This window comes from Copadichromis virginalis, linkage group LG1, assembly GCF_057382275.1.
Source record: "Copadichromis virginalis isolate Kocher_CV1m ecotype Utaka linkage group LG1, C_Virginalis_male_GT1.1, whole genome shotgun sequence".
Lineage (NCBI taxonomy): Eukaryota > Metazoa > Chordata > Actinopteri > Cichliformes > Cichlidae > Copadichromis > Copadichromis virginalis.
Genome location: NC_140618.1, coordinates 19,744,937 through 19,766,321, shown reverse-complemented (window position 1 = coordinate 19,766,321; position 21,385 = coordinate 19,744,937). Strand labels below are relative to the sequence as shown.

The following is a 21,385-nucleotide window of genomic DNA, read 5'->3' as shown; positions in this document are numbered from 1 at the left end:
CAGAGGCGCTCAACAATGACGTCACTACGTTTACTCCCTTAGATTAGGCGTGCACTACTACCAGCAGAACGAAGTTTTTATCCTACTTGCACATGAAAAATATAATATTACTTTTAATGCTGCGCGAACAGATACTCACAATTGCTTTTCTGGCAGATTTTTTCCAGTTTTTTCAAAATAACAGCAATAACACAACACATCAAAGCCAAAAAACATGGCGTTCATTCACTTTATTGCACATATAGATATTAGTATCAGTTATTTTCATTTAATTTTGTTTGCTATTGCTTTGTTTTGATCAGTGCCTGCCTTAGCTTTAGTTTTTACAGAGATATGACTGAAGTTATATTGTTATATTATAAGGGGTACAATATGACAGGGTCAAAACAGGTATAGTATACAATATACTATTTTATCTACAGTCATATAGACATCCCAATCTCAGTAAACATGTGAATCAATTCCAGCCATTTTTCACAGATGTGATCAAATTGAGAAAAACTAAATACATTTCCTGCATGCTGGTGTGTCTTATTTCAGTCATTTATATAAATACATGTTTTTGTAACGTCTAGTTTTTGGGATTTTCAGTTTTTTTCATACCCACTTACTATTTAATTTGGGTGTCGTGAACTCTAATAACCTCGGTATAAATTAATTAAATGTACAATACGAAGTGTCACACAGCAGGGGGAGCTGAAGACATGCACCAAATAGAATTTACAATTGGGTAGTAACTTCATATTTTCTGTAGCACCAGAAACCCTCCATTAATTTTAGTCATTTTTATAGCCTATGTATATTAATAGTTAAATGCTTATGCTTCATACGTTTGTTTTGGTACCTTTAATCATTTGATGCAGTAAAATAGCCGTTTCATTTCAAAAACAGTAGCAGTACATAATCCTGTTGTCCTGAAATGACGATCTGCAGTTTTTTTTTTGTGTCATCTCCTCTGCAGATGCTGATTTGACTGAAAAAAAATATGAACAAAGGCTTTGCTTTTACATGAAAAGAGCAAATTCTCTGAACTGACAAACAGCGAACATGGAGGTTCTGAAAACCAGAAAGTGTTGCCTTGTTGATAATCCACCTTTGAGTTAAACAAAAGGCATGTGACTGTAGAGTAAAAATATGCAGGTGTGTCCACATTGGCTGGAAACATCTGAAAGGTGCCAGCCCCAGCACAAGGCCTTTACAGACTCTAAGAAGAAATATGTTTTTCAGACATTTCTTCAAAGGTAAAGCTCACACGCAAGCGGTGATATTTCCAGTTCCCTTACATTGCACACAGCTGACTTACCGTGGCATCTGTCAGTGAGATGATACAGTGGAGCAGAACTCTTGTTGATGCTGGTAGTTATACCAGTGTTTTTACTTCTATGAACTGAAAGAATGTATGCTCTATAAAAGCAAGCAAATTTGTATTTTCAAAAAAAGAAACTTTGTAACACACTAGCCTAAGCTCATCTTAGAAGTTTGTGTAATGTTTCAACAATCAGCCGACAGCCTGTAACAATGAAATCAGTAACAACAGTGCTACTTCAGGGCCCCTTTGATCCTGCACATCATGCAAAACTGACAACAATGTTGACTTTTTTTTGCTTCTTATCCTGCAAATTTTGTTTTTTTAGTAGTCAATGAGGGTATCTCATAAGATCCATTGGTTATCCATTGTTTTGGTTTTGTAGTGTGGTTGACTGATGTCCATCTAAAAGCAATTCTCATTACTCTGCAATCATCTAAAAGGTTCCAAGGCATGCATTTGGGATTTGTTTTCCAAGCTTTTTCCAAATTAACTTCAGTGGTCTCCTTTAGATAAAAAAATAAGGCTCAGAATCATCAGTCAAACCAGCTATTCGCCAGGTTATACTTCTATCAACAAGTTTGGTTTTGCAGATATTCTCTAAGAAATTCCATGATGATTATAAGTTCTCTGACTATCTCCTACCACAACTCCGGGTCCAGACAACATTACTGAACAAAAAAACCCATCTGAGAAAAGTTCTGGAGCTGCGTAACAGCAGCATTAGTGACACTAAACTAACCACTACTGCACCTCACCTGTTGTAATCAGCAATTTTATTCTGAGCCACTGTCAAAGGGCACTCTCAGATATAGTTTCTCCTTTTGTATTCCAGCTGTGCCATTTCACACACTAGTTTCATTGTTATGGAAGTACACAAAAATGTAATGCCTCCATGTCAACATGCTATTAAGTGTAGTGTAATTAGTGCTACATAAAATAATGTTATTTGACAACCTAATGTGTTTGACCTCTGCTATCTGTTGATCAACAATGTATTATGAATGAATGATGAATTTTTATGAATTATTATGTCTATTTTTATGCTTAAGGACAACAGATGGAAATTAGCCCTTGGCTATAATCTGGTATGTTTACATTCATGTAATTTTTTTTTTTTTTACATTTATGTTCATTAACATGCACTGTCCTAAATAAATAAATAAATAAAATAAACAAATAATGTTAAAAGGGTTTATAACAAATCTATGAATGTATCCTACTAAGATAAAGTCTTTAAAATCCATGTATAACTAATGACACCATACCGAGGATGGTAAATGCGCTGGCTCTTAGGCAGCTCTTTTTTATTCTACTTGAGGACTCAAAGTTTTTGTGTCCATTGGTAACCAGCAGGTGTTTGTTGGGGGGGGGGGAATGGTTTGTTTTCCTCATTTTGCATTAATGGATTTTTTCCCCATGAATATCAACTTGGTAATTTTCATGCCACAACAAATACTTTCAAATTAGCTGTGATAAAGACATATTATTGTCATGAACATGTCATAGAAAAGCCAGAACACAGTTTCATTTGCAAACTTATGTAATGATTGGTTACTAGTACATATTTGAGCTGTATTTTCTGTTATGAAAAAAAAAAGCTTCAGTGCAGTACCTCCAAATTTAACTAAATTTACACAATTGGTACAAATCAACAGGTTTTAGAAAACTAAGATAAGCCGACAGATTTAGAACAAAGTTACAAAAATGGTCAATCTTCCCAAAAAACAAACAAACAAACAAAAAAAAAGGCACAGAGGACGTCCAGCAGCTGCTCCATCCCTCTTAGAGAACATTTGCATATCTGAATAAATACATCTGCTGTTAATCGATATCAAACGGTGCCACAGAAGAAGCACGGTCATCATACACTTACAGCAGAGTGCAACATTGTGAATTAGTGGAAAAATAACACAGCATATAAATATCTCTTCATAAAATATAGAGACTAAATCAAGGATAAAAGTTATTTAGTACCATTAATCAAAAATATTAATTGGAAATTTTCAAGCATATACAATATTTATAATATTTGCCAAAAATTATATTTAACAAATCTATCCTATATACTGAGTAAACTGTGCAATTAATAGCAGTTGGGAGAGCAGTTTTGCACTCACATTATACACTACAGAAACACCTGAACTAGTTATTGCAGAATAAAACCCTCATATCACTGGAAACTGATCAATCCAGCATCGCAGGACCACTGCGAATGACAAAGGGTTTGACAATAAACGGCATTTTAACATTTTAAAGAGGAATTACACAGTGATCTTTTACTGATGCCATTGATGATGACATTTTCCCCAAACTTGCCAAGACAGCACACAGTTGCACAAAGAACAGCGGGGCATGTTTAGCACTACATCTTCAGTTCTTGTTTTCGAATGCTGCCATTAGTCTCTGCAGAGTAAATGTATCAAGAGAAATGAGGAAGGATACAGTATGCTGAACAGTGTGTGCAGTTCATGCTTTTAAACTTTTCATTCTCTACAACTGAACCCTGCAAAGTCAAAATTACAGGCACATGCATTTATGAGGCTTTGCAGTAACCAGATGACTTCTTGCTAATGTGCTGCCCTGAAACTGTGTCATGCTCTCTGAATGCTTGGACTCCGTGCCTGATATCTGATTCATCATTTACCAAACTAGGGACTGGATTGAGTCATAGCATCTGTCCATCCCTTTACTTTGAAGAAAGAAAAAAAAAATTACCATTCAGCTACTATTATTCTGAAGAATTTCTCCTTGGTGCCTTACCAGAAGGCCTCTAAGTTTAATAAAGCTGCTTCGTAAGAAAAGAGGAAATATCTACCACAGATTGAAGTCCTCACAGCTCCATTTCCCCGCAGACTAAAAATACAGGTCCTTATTGCTGCTTCCAAAAAAAAAAAAAGAGTTAATCTACAGTTAGACCCTGAAATCACACCATTTGCTACCAATCGCAAAAACCCGAAAACAAAAACAACCCTTAAAATATGGGCACTTGTAGCAAACAGCAGTAAGTTTGTGCAAGAGGAAAAACAAAACAAAAAAACCATTACATTCAACCAAGGCAGATCTTTTTTTGACGCATAATACATGTTAGCAGTATTATTTTCTGTTCCTCTTTCTGAAATATAAATTAAAAAAAATAATCTTCAATTAAATCTCCATGAAGGCACAAGCAACTTGACTACTTGGAAGTCAGTGTTCAGTGAAAAGCATCATTGCTGCTGCAACACTAAATGGGCAATTTTTCTTTAAAGTTCATATAACATTACTCCATTTCAGTGAGACGTCTTATTGACCAATAAGAATTCAAAGAAATAACAATTTAACTCATAGCACTATCACAAATATACCTCATTCCATTATTGCTTTAAAACATACAGTAAATCAGCGGTAAATGTCAGAAAAGGTGTATTAAAAAGCACTCTTTAAGTAGATGGATGACAAAAAATAAAAATACATCCATCTTAAAAGTTATGATCTTTCACAGTCATACAAGAGCTCATGGTAAGGCCAATAATGATGTGCTTACAAGACTGAATTCCTCAACTGTATTTTTCAGTGCTACAGACATTACTCTAGAAATTACCTCAGATTTGGATGCAGCATCAATGGCGCAAGTTCTAGCTTATAAATAATTCAGTATAAGTCCAAAATGGCATATATTTCTAATTCTAAGTTTAGTTCTTGGTATTTAAGAAAGAGGTAAGAGAAAATAAGATGATTAGTTGTTAGAAAAACCTGTACTAGGCTCAAAAAAGTGAGTCCTACGTCCTCAGACGGTGTCATTAGCAAGAGTCTCTGTTGAGAGCCAGATCCTTGCACCATTCAGAAATTTGCTAATGGGAGTCCCTTGGACAGTGCGGCGGGAAAGGTTGCCCGTTGGGGTGAAAGGAAAGGAAGATGTAAGGCATTCTGGAGGTGTAGAGGGGTCATCAGGAGAACTGGCTTGAAAATACATCCTCCGTTGGTCTGTAGGGTTTCCACCTGAGCTGGTGAGTGGTGTGTTGCCTGGACTGGTTCCCTTATATTGCCTGAGTTGGCTCTGCAGTATCTCAATTTCATCAACCAGCTGGGAGAGCTTGTGGTAGGTGGTGACTGGGCCTCCTTTGGAGATGCAGGCTTCAGGAACCCAACGGAGAAAGAAGAGCTTCCAAAAAGCCATATGAGAGGGCATGAGCAAGGGAATCAGCAGGCCCTGCAGGTCAGCGGGTCGAGAGAACCAGTCCTTGAAGAAGCGCTCAGATGGACTTAAGTCTTTCACTGGTGTCAGCTCAGACTTCAACTCGTTAGCTAGAGAGCTTCGTCGGGTCAGGGACTCCTCCCCACCCTTTACCCCATTACGCAGATTTGTGGGCGTCCCTCGTAATGTGGAACTGTAGGCTTTCTGCTACAAAAAGAGGAAACACTGAGAATTAGACTATTTTGACTCTCTCTGTGACAGGCTGTACTGCAAAGACTCTAAAAATGACAATTTAAAATGTATATTTTCTGTTTAATAATCCACCTTCTGTACATTTACTACAGATATTTCAGAGGACAAAGGTGACTCGATACAAATTTACCTACATGTCCTTTGACTTCTATAAATAAGAGATAAGTGGAAGAGAGACTACTGTATTTGCATTCTTTGAGTTCTGTGAAACTTTCCCTTCAAATGACAGGAATTCTGTAATTACAATCTGACTGTCAGAAAATTGCCACTTTAAAAATCTTAAGATGTCAACCTCTTAACGACAGAGAGAGCATGCATAACGACAGTTTAAAAAAAAAAAAAAAAAAAAAAAAAAGAAGAGAGAGAGAGAGAGACCATGCACATGTAAATGTGCTAATTCGAATCCTGAAAACTGGTGAACCTCAGTGCTTTGCGTACCTTGCGTTTGAAGGTTTTCACTTCACCGTTCTGAACACAGGCAGCTCCTTTGCCTACATACATGGGGTTGTTAAAGAGGGTTTGATCTTTAGTTGAGAACTGCTGTGACCACTCCCAAACTGGAGGGAAATACACAACCTGGTCTTCTCCTTGAGGGATGGCTTTGTGCTTGGCAAAGTCCTGCAGAGTAAAGACAATGTTACCCTGTGACTCTGTACGTAATAAGAACTACTATACTCTATAAAAAGCAGCTTCCAAAGCGGAACAGTTTCAATACATGAAAGTAAGAAGGAGAAAAAAGAAAAGAAAGGTCCACAACTTGCTTTTGTCTTGACCACAAGTTAAATGTTATCCTCTCTTTTTGTTGTACTCTTTCCTGTCAATTATCTGGCACGCACAGAAGGAAATTACAGTCTGAAGCATTCAGTGACACATCCTCAAGTTATGCTTTCCTTCTTTTCTATTCATTTCCAATTCATTATTCCTCTTCATTTATTTATTTTTTCCACAGACAGACCTCTCTCACAAACATACACACAGTTGCATTTACTGCTCATTATGGCATTTCCACTGATGATTACATTTATCCAGATCAAGTGCATACATAAACATTAATCTATCCCTCACCATCAAGTGCTGGGCACGCTGCTTGGATGAACTGAACAGGAAAGTACTGAACAGTGGGATCCACATGCTGTCACTCAGTACTGTCAGATAGGTCTCTGTGAACTCAAATGCTGCTGGGTACTGGTTCATAATCTGCCACACGCAGTCCAGGAACAACAGGAACAGTGGGGACTTTACCCATAAAACAAACAAACAAACAAAAAAAAAAAAAAAAACAGATGCAGGAAGCAGGGGTGTCAAGTCACATCTCTTGAATAGTTGGATTAATTTAAATTACATTAATCAAGTACCTCCTCTTTGTCATTTTTCTTCAAGTGGTTGCATCTGTCCAAGAAGCGATGGCCAGCCATCACCCACTCCTTCTGCACCAAACTCTGAAAGCCAATGAGGCTGCGATAGCGAGGGTCCAACATGAGCTGCATCAATGCGGATACTACACAGTTTAGGTCTCGGTCTTCCTCTTCTGTGCCGGTGCAGAACAAAGGAGTAATAAGTCACAGACTCTTATGTGGCACTGATACATTAAATGCATATTATTGTACATTTTAAGAAAAACTTAGCTGTAATATAATAAATGATCGAAAAACATAACTCCACATGCAGGAGTGAAGGCTACAAAATAAGGCTCAAAAAGAGTTTACCTTGAAGAATGACAGAGGAATTCCCTCCCTCTAAGTGATAGACCATCTCAGCAGAGTGTTTTAAAAAGGCCCTTTGGTCACAAAAGAAACAAACATGTTAACTGCATTGATATTTATTGTCAACCGTTATCATACCTTTAGTCTTTTCTGCATCTAAATAATCCTGTGCAAACATGAAAGTGTAAAGAAATCATTTTAAAAAGCACCTTTTAATCCTATATTCTAGATTTAACTGTGACTCTACAAACATGCAGCCTTATGGCGCACTTTAAATTTGTCCCTTGAAAATTTTATATGACCCTCTTGAGTTTACAATGCACAGTCATGCACTGTCAGCTTGTTTACATACCTGACATATTCAAGCCATCGAGAGTTTTCAATGGTTGAAAGCCACCTCTCCTCAGACTCCTCAAACGGATCTGCACAATAAAAAACATTAGTACGTTTATATGTATAAAACTGTACACGCCAATGCCATTAAGTCTCCTGCATTTTTTCAGCAGAGCATTGAATTACACTGCTTTTACAGTGGGGCAAAAAAGTATTTAGTCAGCCACCGATTGTGCAAGTTCCCCCACCTAAAATGATGACAGAGGTCAGTAATTTGCACCAGAGGTACACTTCAACTGTGAGAGACAGAATGTGGAAAAAAAAAAATCCATGAATTCACATGATAGGATTTGTAAAGAATTTATTCGTAAATCAGGGTGGAAAATAAGTATTTGGTCAATAACAAAAATACAACTCAATACTTTGTAACATAACCTTTGTTGGCAATAACAGAGGTCAAACGTTTACTATAGGTCTTTACCAGGTTTGCACACACAGTAGCTGGTATTTTGGCCCATTCCTCCATGCAGATCTTCTCGAGAGCAGTGATGTTTTGGGGCTGTCGCCGAGCAACACGGACTTTCAACTCCCGCCACAGATTTTCTATGGGGTTGAGGTCTGGAGACTGGCTAGGCCACTCCAGGACTTTCAAATGCTTCTTACGGAGCCACTCCTTTGTTGCCCGGGCGGTGTGTTTTGGATCATTGTCATGTTGGAAGACCCAGCCTCGTTTCATCTTCAAAGTTCTCACTGATGGAAGGAGGTTTTGGCTCAAAATCTCACGATACATGGCCCCATTCATTCTGTCCTTAACACGGATCAGTCGTCCTGTCCCCTTGGCAGAAAAACAGCCCCATAGCATGATGTTTCCACCCCCATGCTTCACAGTAGGTATGGTGTTCTTGGGATGCAACTCAGTATTCTTCTTCCTCCAAACACGACGAGTTGAGTTTATACCAAAAGTTCTACTTTGGTTTCATCTGACCACATGACATTCTCCCAATCCTCTGCTGTATCATCCATGTGCTCTCTGGCAAACTTCAGACGGGCCTGGACATGCACTGGCTTCAGCAGCGGAACACGTCTGGCACTGCGGGATTTGATTCCCTGCCGTTGTAGTGTGTTACTGATGGTGACCTTTGTTACTTTGGTCCCAGCTCTCTGCAGGTCATTCACCAGGTCCCCCCGTGTGGTTCTGGGATCTTTGCTCACCGTTCTCATGATCATTTTGACCCCACGGGATGAGATCTTGCGTGGAGCCCCAGATCGAGGGAGATTATCAGTGGTCTTGTATGTCTTCCATTTTCTGATGATTGCTCCCACAGTTGATTTTTTCACACCAAGCTGCTTGCCTATTGTAGATTCACTCTTCCCAGTCTGGTGCAGGTCTACAATACTTTTCCTGGTGTCCTTCGAAAGCTCTTTGGTCTTGGCCATGGCGGAGTTTGGAGTCTGACTGTTTGAGGCTGTGGACAGGTGTCTTTTATACAGATGATGAGTTCAAACAGGTGCCATTCATACAGGTAACGAGTGGGGGACAGAAAAGCTTCTTACAGAAGACGTTACAGGTCTGTGAGAGCCGGAGATTTTCCTTGTTTGAGGTGACCAAATACTTATTTTCCACCCTGATTTACGAATAAATTCTTTACAAATCCTACCATGTGGATTCATGGATTTTTTTTTCACATTCTGTCTCTCACAGTTGAAGTGTACCTCTGGTGCAAATTACTGACCTCTGTCATCATTTTAAGTGGGGGAACTTGCACAATCGGTGGCTGACTAAATACTTTTTTGCCCCACTGTATAAGCTGCAGTGGAGCTCACCTAGGATACATATCTGCCTCAGTTTAACAAATGCGCTCTGGATGTCCAGGATAGAAGGCAGACTCTTGTCCAGATCCGATCTAAACGGTTCATTGCGCTGTGGGTGGCTTTTTGTGATAGCGGCAAAGATTCTACAACACAACACCACAGACAGTGATGACAAGATGCACACTTGACTAATGTAAACAATTTAAATATCAAAAACCTGAGCAGAAACTGAATGTTCAGACTTGTATTTCCTTCTCCTAAAGTAGCACTTTCTTAATGGACTGAGAGCTGAAAATCTGCTAGAGTTATTAAAAAAAAAAAAAATCATTTTCAATTTAGGTTCTGAATCTGAATAGTCTTACTTCTGCTCAGTCTTCTTTAGCTGTAATGGATCAGTTAAGCTGGCCATCCGGACAAGAGCACTCCCATTGGAGTGACTCCAGCACCACATCTGCAAAAAACAGACATTAATTAAACAGTCACTGATCAGCAACAAAGTAATAGTGAGGCTCTGATCAGTTAAATTAAACAATAAGTGGGATAACTCCATTGGTGGGCCTGCGCTTTGTCTGAAAAAAAACACTGCAGGTTAAATAATGACCTAAATGGAAATTATATTTGGAAGCATAACGTTTATTGGAGACTTCCGATAAACGTGCGCTCTGTTAGAGTGTAGATGCTCACAGGGATGCGACGATCAGTGAATGATGATGCATACTGCATCAGATCTTGATCTGTCAGAGATGACGGGACTACAATGTGCTCTGGAAGACTAGAAAAGAAAAAAGAAAAAAAAAAAAAAAAAAAGAGAGAGAGACTGGTGTTAACACATGAAACAAACACAAGACTTCATTTAAAGCGGATTAAGTAAATAACTACTAAGACACTAACCCAAAACAGAGTGAAAAAAAAAAAATAATAAAAGGTATAAGTGGTTAACAAATTTATTAGACCACCATCTAATAAAGGTATATGGCACAGATGCCCTAAATTAATAGTATTGGAAAAAAACAACATCTCAAAATATTTGTTTATGTTTCTAATCAACCGATATGTGCAAGCCCTTTTATTAAAATCATATTTTTAATGTTAAACTACAATTATTGTTATATACTTGAATTATGTCATTTACAGTTTTATAAAGAAGCAGAAAAAGGTGAAGCACTTTTTAGATGACAAATTACAATTATTTACCCATATTTCTGAAAAGAAAAATTAGTTTTAGTGGTTGAATATTACACTTGATGACTCTGCAGAGAAGTCCAGCGTGCTGGCTTAAATCTGGGTATAAAAATGGGACTTCAGTCTGTCAATTGCCAAATAAACAACAATGTCATTCTTACTTTTAAATAAATTATTTTTCTTGGTTTTATGACAGGTGGTCTATTAAATTTCTCAAGTAGTATAGTATAAATGTGAAAGCTTGTAAGGACTGGAACTGTTTTGCTATCGCTTTGGATTATTTCAGGCCCATGTTGTGTGTTTGTCTTGGTGAATAATTGATCCTCTGTAATGAACACCAGGGGGCGACTCCTTTGGTTAAAAGACTAGATTTTATAATAGTTGACTGAAAACAGAATTTGGCTCCCTTCCTCTGTGATCTTGAAAACTTTCTTGACAACTCAATGGCTAGTCTCCAGTTATACTGAATAAAACATGAAGTTCATTTTGAAAAATCACAGAGTCAAAAGGGAGGATTTTCCAGTCTCATGACATGTAAACTAAGTTTTTAGCCAGTGCAAGTCAGAGCCACTCCTTTGTCGTCATGTCCTATTACAAAACTACCAAGATGACAACAGTGAAGACGCTCTTCTCCAGGCTTACTAAAGGGCAATATCACTCTGGCTACGACCATATACTGTCTATGCTTTGAAACCATCTCTGGCGATAATGCTGCTGAACTGAGATGAATAGACTGTTTTGTCAAAACCAGACTGACATGTTAGTTTTTGTTTTTCTTGTCAGGTACCTCAATATAGTGTGGAAAAGGCACATTATGTCACATGTCATCCAAAAAATGATTTTAAAAGAAGTTTGTAACAAGTAGGACTGAATGCATGAAATAAAAACCTTGATGAGACGGTATAACTCTGGTTGATGGAGCACACTCTCCACTCTGAAGCATTCGTTCTCTTGATTTCCCGATCCCAATCAGAGGAACGGTCAAAAATGGGGGTCTGTAATCCTCTCGGGGTGGAACCATTGACTCGTTCCTCTGAGAGAAAAACAAAACAAAAAACATATACACTTATTTATACATGGAATTAAAACATTTATCACTTTCAAATAATATGGCAGGTCTTTTACAAACAGTGAAAGAACTATAGCAATCCACAGGCGTTACCTTTAGATTCATGGTATCGCCGTCCTTGATACTCAAAGCCAAACAGCAGTTGAAGATCAGCTGGATGAGAGTAGTGGGCAATAGCCAGGCAAACCTATAATTAAAAAAAGAGAACTACTAAGTACTATGGGATATGCAGTACAAAAGAAGTAGAAGTGAGAGGTATAATAAATATTGTCAAGGCAGATTGGGTTTCATCATAACTTCCCAGTCCAGGTTTATCCAAGTGCTAACATTAACTCAGAGGCATGTTTTTTTAAATAATAGCAACACAAGCAGTCAACCCTGGGGTAGAAAATGTCTAACACACATTCTAGTGCTCTGAGTTCAGAGCTGAATCTCTGTGAGGCTCAACTTTAGTCATACAAAGCAAGTCATTCAGAGCTAAAGCTGTGAATGATACTAGAGGGCACAGAACAAGTGCGTGCGTCTGTCCTCGTGTGTGTGTGTGTGCGGATACAAAGGCTGCTCCACACTCTGTAATTTCCTATGGCAAAATGGGCCATTATAGGCTGGCATAATTCCATATGTCAGAAAAAGAACCGAGTCCTGTTTTACGCTGTAATTACATACATGGTGTCCATAAATAAGCTCACAAGGAGTGCAGGAGGGGAGACATTTTTAATTTTAGTGCTCTATACATAATCAACCTTAAACAGAACATGTATATTTCCACAACTGTGCTTCTGGGCCTACTTGGTGCCTACCAAACTGTAGCTCTACTAAATGAGCTGGGCATCAATAATGAACCATCTGTTCTCTGTGCAGGAGATGAGTCAGAGTTACACTGCCAGTCGTTCCTACAATCAGGATCAAATTCTGCTTCCTCTGCTTTGACTGAGTATTGTTCTCAGGGTCCTTTCGTATTGTACCTTCAGCAAATATGCTAATTGAGAAGTTCCTATTCTAACGGAGGCTGACAAAGAAACACAGAAAACCTGGTCTAATATAAATATTGCTGTCACAGAGGATGTGGTCATAACTTGAAACTCAATGTGGGTATGTAGTCAGTATGGGAAAGAAAACGTTTGGTCAACAATAACCAACGTTTAAATCGAAGACTAGAAAACCAAAAGGTTATTTCTAAATAGTTATTCAGATACAAGGCATACATTTATAGGCTTGATTAAAGAATGATTAAAGAACTATGATTAAAGATTAAAGGCTATGATTAAAGAACAACTGTTTAAATCTGACACCTACATTAATGTGACAAGTCAAAGTTTTACTTGCAGTAAACTTTGGTGAAAATGGTGAATGTGGGAAATGAGGTAGCCATTGCTCATTTTCTTAATGCTGCTACCGTCACTACCAACATATCACTGATATGATGCACAGTTGTTCAGTATTATCATAGTTTAATAGTAGTTTCAATATCCTGTTTGGTTACTGTATATAATTTATTAGCACTTCAAATATCCACCCACAATTTCCTGTTAGCTCTGAGAAAATAAATACTAAGAGTGTCTCATTAGGTACCCTGTTCAAATGCTTATTAACTCTTTAAATGTTTAACCATGTTACAATTGCCAAAATTCCCAAGATCCCCATGTCCATCACTCTTCATGAAAATAATACTGGGGGGGGGGGGGGGGGGGGTGTCTAAAATCCTTTCAAACAAAACCTGGTACCTGGTCCAATGAGTCTCTGTGACAGATAGTACAATCAGAATTTTTTTTTTTTTTTTTTTTAATATGTGTGATTCAACCCTGCATTGTATGAACAATCCCAGTTGAGGGTAGGGGTGTAATGATGAGGGAGACATTTCTCTTGACACCATTTAGGCCCCACAGCATCAACCAAGCTTCATTTAGATGCCACATCCTAGCCAAGTCCTAATGTTGACCACGATGTACCCACAATAAAACATGCCCTTTCTGCAGACAAAAGGCCCACGTAGTCCCCAGACCTCAATCCACTATATCAAACTTTTGGGTCACATGTCAGTGTGGGGTCTAAACTAGCATTATGTACCCAGTAAAGTCTCCTAAACAGCTTAAATGGGCATTCTGACTCAAAGCATGCAGATGTTTCTGTTTCACTGACCTTTCTGGCACTTTCAGGTCCAGCTTCTTCAAAACAGAACCGTATCATGCGCAAGTCTTTGCAGTACAGTATGAGCTCAGTGGGGTTGAACTTCAGCTTCTGGTTGGAGCCCAATACTTTCTTCTTTCCCTTTGTATCATTCACTGAAAGGAATAAACACAAAACTTAAAAAGAAAACAAATTTTTGATGACTGAATTTCCAAAAATTTACTATTCTGTGGAGTGTACTGCTAATGAAGGACACCACTTGATACTTGGTAAACTTTGGCCCCATTCTCTCCTGTCTCTGTTGCTGCCTCTTTGATTTAATTAATTGTTATGGAGTTCTACTGTGCTTATTTCACTAGATTCTTATGAAGAACCTAACAAACATGGTTAAAACAATTTAGCCTGATTAGCTGGGCATGCTAACTTTAGTTGGATTCTAATAGTACTCATTCTCCTATAATACAACAGCACCATGTAAGCCGTTTGAACTACTTTCCTCAGCAACCTAACTTATTAAAGTCACTACTTTATATTGCCGCATGATGACACTGATGGCATAATGACAAGAGGAACAGGGTCGAGCAAATCACAATGATTTGACACAATATTCAGATTAAATAATGACAAAAGACCAGATTTCATTAAATATATGCATCTCTTTCTTTTTAACTGCTCAGATTTGTATTTTATTCAGATATTTTTATTTGGCTGCCCTGTGGGTAGTGCTGGGACGCTGTGTTGTTGTACCATCGGTGCTGCTGACAGCATTTTGTCACATCTATCACAGTGCATGTCTGCAGTTAATTTTATACCAGTATTTGATTTTATAAGTGAACCAGCATTAAGGTCTTATTTTATTCCCGATGCCCTTATATTTGCTCTTGTCCCACAGTGATAGTGTCCTTAGATGCCGAGGTCATACAGCTCAAAAACAAGCTGGGTAAAACAAACCCTCATAACACAATAAACCTTGTTCTGGACAGACACCCTCACAGTGTCAGCAATGGACTGCAGTGAGATATATAAACAAAGCTAATCCTAAGCTGGGTAGCATTGTTGCTAAACACTGCATTAGCCATGAGATCATTTGCTATCAGATCACTGACCAGGAAAAAGGGAATGACACTAGGTGCTCCTATACAATGAGTGGGCAAAGCTTCTGTGTTTGTGACCACACAGTTGCCAAATGCACAAAATGATGGCCTAACATCATTAATAAATTTCACATTCTGTGCTCTAATGGGATTTCAAGACATTTCATTTGGGCTCAAGGAATTCCAAGAATATTTTCCTCACAAACATTAAGAAAAGAAATGAAAGAAAAAAAAGAAAAGAAAAAAAGAATATCAAAGCTTTTCCTTAAAATTCTTTCCCTAAAATTTGGAATTGTAATGAGATACCTGTTACTACTTGCTCCAGACAGGTCAGGGGGATGTCATGCTCTCCGAGCAGCAGGTGGGACAACGTGGACTTCTGTAGTGAAAGGAGAAAAACAAAAAAGTAGGTTTGATGTGTTGCAGAAAATGTATTAGCCCCCAAAACTAACTGAAAACGGTCTTAAAAGGCTGTTTGATATATTGAGTTAACTTTCCCAGACTAAGCAATGATCCAGTTCCATTTTCTTATCAAGTCGCCAATCTGCCACATAGGTGGAAATGACGTCTGTTCTCTCACTTCTTGTGCGATATCACTGACAATGTAGAGCAGGAAAGTACACGAGTTTTCCTTCCTCTTTGAAAGAAGGCTGTAAAGTAACAGTATTCAATCTATTCTGCAGCATGGTGCTGGCGATACTAACATATATCACATCTAAATATATAATTGAAATTTGCCCCCCCCCCTTAAAAAACAAAAAACAAAAGACAAACGAACATTAGGTACTCTTAAGAACCTCAAAAATGAATTTTCACACTATTTTTCCTCTAAATAGCTTAACTGCTACTAAGAAATCCACTCAAATACCTGCTTTGGTGAAGTGTCCTGAGGAATGAAGGACACCTTAAAGTTGGTACATATCAGCTTCCCCCAAAGGCCTTCTTGGTTGTTTTCAGTGCTGATACATTTCCTCACAAAGTTCACCTCATTAACTACTATCTCACCTAGTGACAAATAAATGAGCAAAAAGACCAGTGTAAATCCAAAGGTTATTGCTGCAATTCAAAGAAACAAGTAGAAAACAAAAATTGGAAACTCAAAGGAAGTCCAAAAAACAGCTTGTGTATTTCCACTATACTGACATCAATTTAGAAAGGTATCATGTTGCAATACAGCATCAAACTGTTTTATTTATGCTTTATATTTACATACATTCATAAACAGTAAATTCTGACAGAATACTTTTCTGGACAAAATGCATACTCCATAATTGCATATACCATCTCTTGAACTTATAATTATACATGCAGACCTTGCTTAAAATTTTAATTACACAATCATTTTCTATGCTTCTTATACTGGGAAAGATTAACACTGCAAAAAAATTTCCACACAACCTTTAAGTTAAATTATGAATGGCCATCAGAGGAGGACAAAGGAAAGCAAAGAAGCCTGAATACTTAAGCTGACCTAGATAAATTAGAGAAGAGGGAAAATGAAACAATCATATCACAAGTCAAACAATGCTGACTTTGAAGTATACGCAGACACAGGTGAGTCATAAAAACATGGACTTTAATCAAGACGAGTACCTGAAAACTCTATTCACAGCCGTACTCATGTGATATATTGTAAATTATAAACAATTTCCAGAGAGTGCATTTTCTTTTGCCTGTGCGTGCATGATAGCTCTTGTATAAATAAAAATCATTACAATTTCTTGCAGCTACTTTCCCCATCTACTGCTACTTGATATGTTAAGATGGATGGTGAAGCAGTAGCTCAGATCTGGGTTTTGCTGACAGTGCAGAAGGAAAATAGTCACAGCTTGCAAAGTACACCAATGCATGCTGATACACATCAATTAAAAATAATCCCACAAACTTTACTGCAAACTAATAAGTAGACAGCAGTAATGCTATAATAATGCTATTAACTTCTTACTAAGTAAAGACTTTAATAAAGTATCTGCGTTTTTACAAGTCTTTGCATGCTTTAACAATGATGTCACATCAGATTTAAAAAGCAAGTCCACCCAGTCTAACAAGGTTAATTGTACTTCATAATACTGGAAGGAAGAGTACAAGAAAGAAATACTTAACATTATTATGCTTTATGAGAAACTAACGTTTTAGATCAGGGTTAGACCCAATGACTGATGGAACTCGAGTTAACTCAGGCCCTCCACCGCTGGATTTTGGAGGGGCAAATGTCTTCATACTCAAAAGGATGTCTCCATCGTTTCAATTTTCTTTACGTTTTTACAAGCGATGATTAAAAAAAAAACAAAACAAACAAAAAAAAAAAAAAAAAAAAAAAAAAAAAAAAAAAAACACAGCAAGCATTGGGGTACTTTCCTTAGAAAGTACATTAGTTGAGCCAACAAGATACTGAGATCACTCTTGCATATCTGATCACGTTTCTCATGTATGACTGCAAAAGGATGTGCTTCTAAAGCAAACACTAAACAATTTAAAAAGCTGGCGCTAAAAGCCAATTCTCTCCACACACCTCTTAAATGTCTGCAAAAAACAAGTGAGACGGTAACCCTCAGTTCTCCCATATCTAAATGGGTCAGCGCTTTTCATACACCATTTACATGAGCAATGCAGACTTTGTACCTTCACGTGAATCCGGCTATAAAAGGTTGGTCTGCAAATTTTAAAAAGATGAGAACTGTTACAGAGGGTGGAGTTCTTTAGAGGCGAATTCAAAGCCCTGCCTCAGAGGAGTCAACTGAGAATGCACAGTTAAAAATAGGGAAGCTAATCATGTAACCTGTTAGTCTGTCTTGCTCACAATTCAAAAAGGGAAATAACCAACAGCCTTCAGGCAATACCACACTTACCTCCTAACTAGTACATCAGGTTAGTTAAATCTGTCATCTTACTTGTGACCTAAATTAGCCTACACTTTATTAAACTACAATTTTACATGTCACATGACTGAAAATGAAAAACAGTAGCTCTGAAGAACTTCATTAAAAAAAAAACAAAAAAAAAAAACAGTAAAACTTGCAACCAAAATTAGGCTCAGTTTACAGTATATTATACAAAGAGCATGACAAGCCATTTCCACAAGGCTCACAAGCTCCCAGATAATACTGAAACTACTAAACTAAAGGCTTTCCTGCTGTTTCAGTTAATGATACAACTACAGTCTGCCATTGTAATGATAATATTTGCATCAGTAGGCACATCTTGAACGGTTGAGATTCCTAAGCTGAATCCACTTTAGCTTCTAAGTTTAAAGGCTGTTGTTTCCTGTTAACAAAAAAAATGTTGACAGAGGACAAAACACCATTCGGGTGACGTTTATAAATAGTTATGAAGAGGAATTTCTGCCAGAGCACCTGCTGCAGTGCAGTTGACTAGATGTTATGATACAATCGTATCGCCTATCAACCACGTGCCAAAAGGCTAAAATGACCCACTTGTGATAAAAACAAGAACAAGCACAGTAAGACTTCATTAAAACTTTCATTGCACATGTAGTATGTCATCTTGTTTCCTAGCAACCAGGTTGCAAGTTTAGGACATTTCTACAACGCCTTCCCTTTTCAGACCCAGAAGAGGGGCAGTCTTTTATATACAGTCTATGTGCAAAAAAAAACCTGCCTGGAGCCATTACCAGTAAGTCAGTCTGCGGTGGGCATTGTACAAACTTTAATAGTCAAGTATTGAGACTTTGACACTAGATAGCCGTCTAAGGAAATGCACCACCGACCCTGTGTTGCAAATAGTTTACTAGAATAAAACAAAAAATAAAAAGCAGAAACATTCATTCTAGTTCTCCATTTCATGAACCTTATGCTCAGTTCTCACAGACACCCAAGGTATCAATTTGTACTGTGAACTGAAATAGAATAGCTGCTTTTGATAAAATGTCTCTTTCATCTGCATCTATTGAAACAAAACCATTCATTTTTCATTCATTTTGGACCAACTATTTCACATTTCTGAAGTCACTAAGAAAAATAATCAGGCATAACTATTAGATAATTCTGCCTGCTCTCTGCTTAAAGCAGTAAACCTCTGTAACCAAGCACAAAACGTTTTAGTTAATGAAAAACTGCTCATTCACAGATTATACACAGCACACAACTCATGAATGCAAAATATGAGACACCGTGTAAACATGAAAACTAACTTCTCTGTGATCAAACAAATTTTAGTGACAACTATTCTAATGCAGAAAAAAAAAAAAAAAAAACTTACCTGAAAGCAACTTTGCCTCCAACTTTTTAAGAGGTTTTTCAACTGTATTCTTCACATCAGTCTGGAGACAGACACACACATACACCACATCTTAGTTAGTCATTTACCAGCTCTACAGTTAATTAGTTAATAAACAATTAAAATTATGCATCTTTACACTGTAAGAGAGTAAAACCTGCCGTTCAAATGTGTTATTACAATGTCCGAACCCCGCAAATCATAGTTTAAATTAATCTGTGCTCTCCTAGCATTCAAGCTGAACATCCTGTTGCTGTTTTGGCAAATTACTGTTGCATAAACACCATCAACATGCCCCAGGTAACAATACCATTGCCTAATTTTTGCTGCTTACAAAATTAGGTACCAAGCATGTACAGCTGTCAGCAAATGCTTAAAAACTTTCCTGTGATGCTGTGACAGTCTGTTAGTATCGGGACGGCTGTGTGCTTAAAGTAAAACTCTACTCTTTGAGATTGAGTAAATGGATGCAGGAATTACTTTTACACGTTGGGCTAAAATTTCTACATGTTACTGCTTATACTCATATTATACACAGTTATGGTTTTATTTTAAAACTAACATTTGGTGATCCCTGCGCTTAAATGCTTGACAAAGCAAAATTAAAAAAGTTTTTTTTTTTTTTTAAATGATCAAAACCTTACTTTAACAAACAAACAAACAAACAAAAACACACACCCCACAACAACAACAACAACAACTCAGTACAACTTGATGAAGAACTGCCATCCTGCTGAAGTTTTATTGTTAAGTGCATCACTTCTAGCCTCACCCAAAATGTGAAATGCCCAGTTTTAAATAATCAAGATACACAAAAACACTATCATCACCAGCTCGGTAATCAAAAGAGCACAGCCATCCTTATTATGTACTTGAAAACAGCGACTTTTTTTTAAGTCACACAGATACAAAACACTTTAAAACCCTTGTACAATGTTTGTGTTGGCCTTTCTCAGACAAGCACTGGTTTTATTTGGGTTGCTCCGCCAGCGACTGTAAGCAAACACTTACCCTCTGTCTAGAGCTGCATACACCTGTAGGCAAAACATGAGACGCCCAACCGCTGGGTAATTATTTCTCTTTTTCAAAATGGTGGCACATTAGCTGTATGTTTGTTAAAGGTTTCATTTCTCGAATTTATACGAGAAATGGGTGGGGGGCTTTTTTTCCTTTGCTTGTGGCACCTTGTGACTTTTCACTTGACATATATAACCGTAAAGCAAAAGCAATGTGGTGAAGTGCTTCCCTATTTTATGGTACGATGGTGCTGCAGAAAGAAGATACCTCCGCTGGCATGGATGCTTAATGTGCAATTCATGTGTTACTTATCTGACAATGCGCAAACACGTAGAACAGCAAGTTAACAAAGTGTTAATCAACCCAGGCAATTACTGCGCTAACCAAAATATGCTGTACCATTATCGATCATGAGCCCGTACATACCTGAGCAGGAGGGAGATAACACTTGAAGGTCGGTTTCGTGACTTTGGCAGGAAACATTGTTTATGTAATTTACGTTCCCAAACGGACGCCTGGCAAACGATATCCTGCTGCCAGTAATATTAAAAATAATATAATAAAAACTATCCAAGGGAAAATCTTGGAGAAAGTTTCTAGGTCAGCCCTTAGCTGAGCAAATCCAAGATATCCGTGTGTAAAACATTCATTGAGACACTGTGGGCAAGCGACGGCAGTCCTTCATTTTGTGAAGTAGTCAAGTAGCAGATGAGGCTGGCTGGCAGAACAAAGTTGACAGAAGTTGACGCTGAGACGTCGGCGTTAGCTCGGTGTTAGCTAGCTAGCTTAAAGTACTATATCAAGTTTATAAATATCGCTCCCATGCACAGAAAAAAAAACGAAGGGAAAAAAAAGATAAGACGCACTGGCTGCGTGTCTACATTTTCTTTACACCTGTTACAGTTTTAGTTAACCTTACCGACTTCCTCAAAGTCTAACTAATTCAGCCAAACGCAGTACCTGACGCTGTAAAGGATTTAACGGCCATGTTTATACAGAGCAGAGGTCCCGCCCTGCTTCCGGGCTCCACTCCACTCCGAGATCGTCTTTCATTAAAGTTTCCGAAAAGCTGGAAGG

The 21,385-nt window shown here is 37.9% G+C and overlaps 1 protein-coding gene across 2 annotated transcripts; it reads right to left on the bottom strand.

Moving 5' to 3' along the window:
- Positions 1–2,831: 2,831 nt before the first annotated feature.
- On the bottom strand, positions 2,832–21,307 carry mtmr10 (myotubularin related protein 10). 2 transcript variants are annotated; one of them, XM_085453510.1, is made up of 16 exons: positions 20,735–21,307; positions 19,274–19,334; positions 15,924–16,060; positions 15,362–15,434; positions 13,974–14,116; positions 11,928–12,021; positions 11,654–11,798; positions 10,268–10,355; positions 9,946–10,034; positions 9,596–9,726; positions 7,791–7,860; positions 7,442–7,512; positions 7,091–7,263; positions 6,801–6,971; positions 6,174–6,353; positions 2,832–5,690 (listed from the first exon to the last, which is right to left on the bottom strand). In XM_085453510.1, the coding sequence occupies exons 1-16, from the start codon at positions 20,789–20,791 to the stop codon at positions 5,076–5,078; spliced, it is 2,298 nt and encodes a 765-aa protein (XP_085309636.1). In that variant the 5' UTR covers positions 20,792–21,307; the 3' UTR covers positions 2,832–5,075. The 2 variants fall into 2 exon arrangements, with proteins under 2 accessions (XP_085309636.1, XP_085309645.1); XM_085453519.1 differs by having other exon boundaries at positions 2,832–5,687.
- Between the last annotated feature and the right edge of the window lie 78 nt (positions 21,308–21,385).

Excerpts from the sequence above, each read along its gene's own strand:
- mtmr10 (XM_085453510.1), bottom strand. The coding sequence starts at position 20,791 with ATGTTTCCTGCCAAAGTCACGAAACCGACCTTCAAGTGTTATCTCCCT. Across the intron at positions 11,799-11,927 it reads GCGATACCATGAATCTAAAG|AGGAACGAGTCAATGGTTCC; the intron begins GTAACGCCTGTG and ends TTTTTCTCTCAG. Across the intron at positions 7,861-9,595 it reads GAGGCAGATATGTATCCTAG|ATCCGTTTGAGGAGTCTGAG; the intron begins GTGAGCTCCACT and ends TTTATTGTGCAG.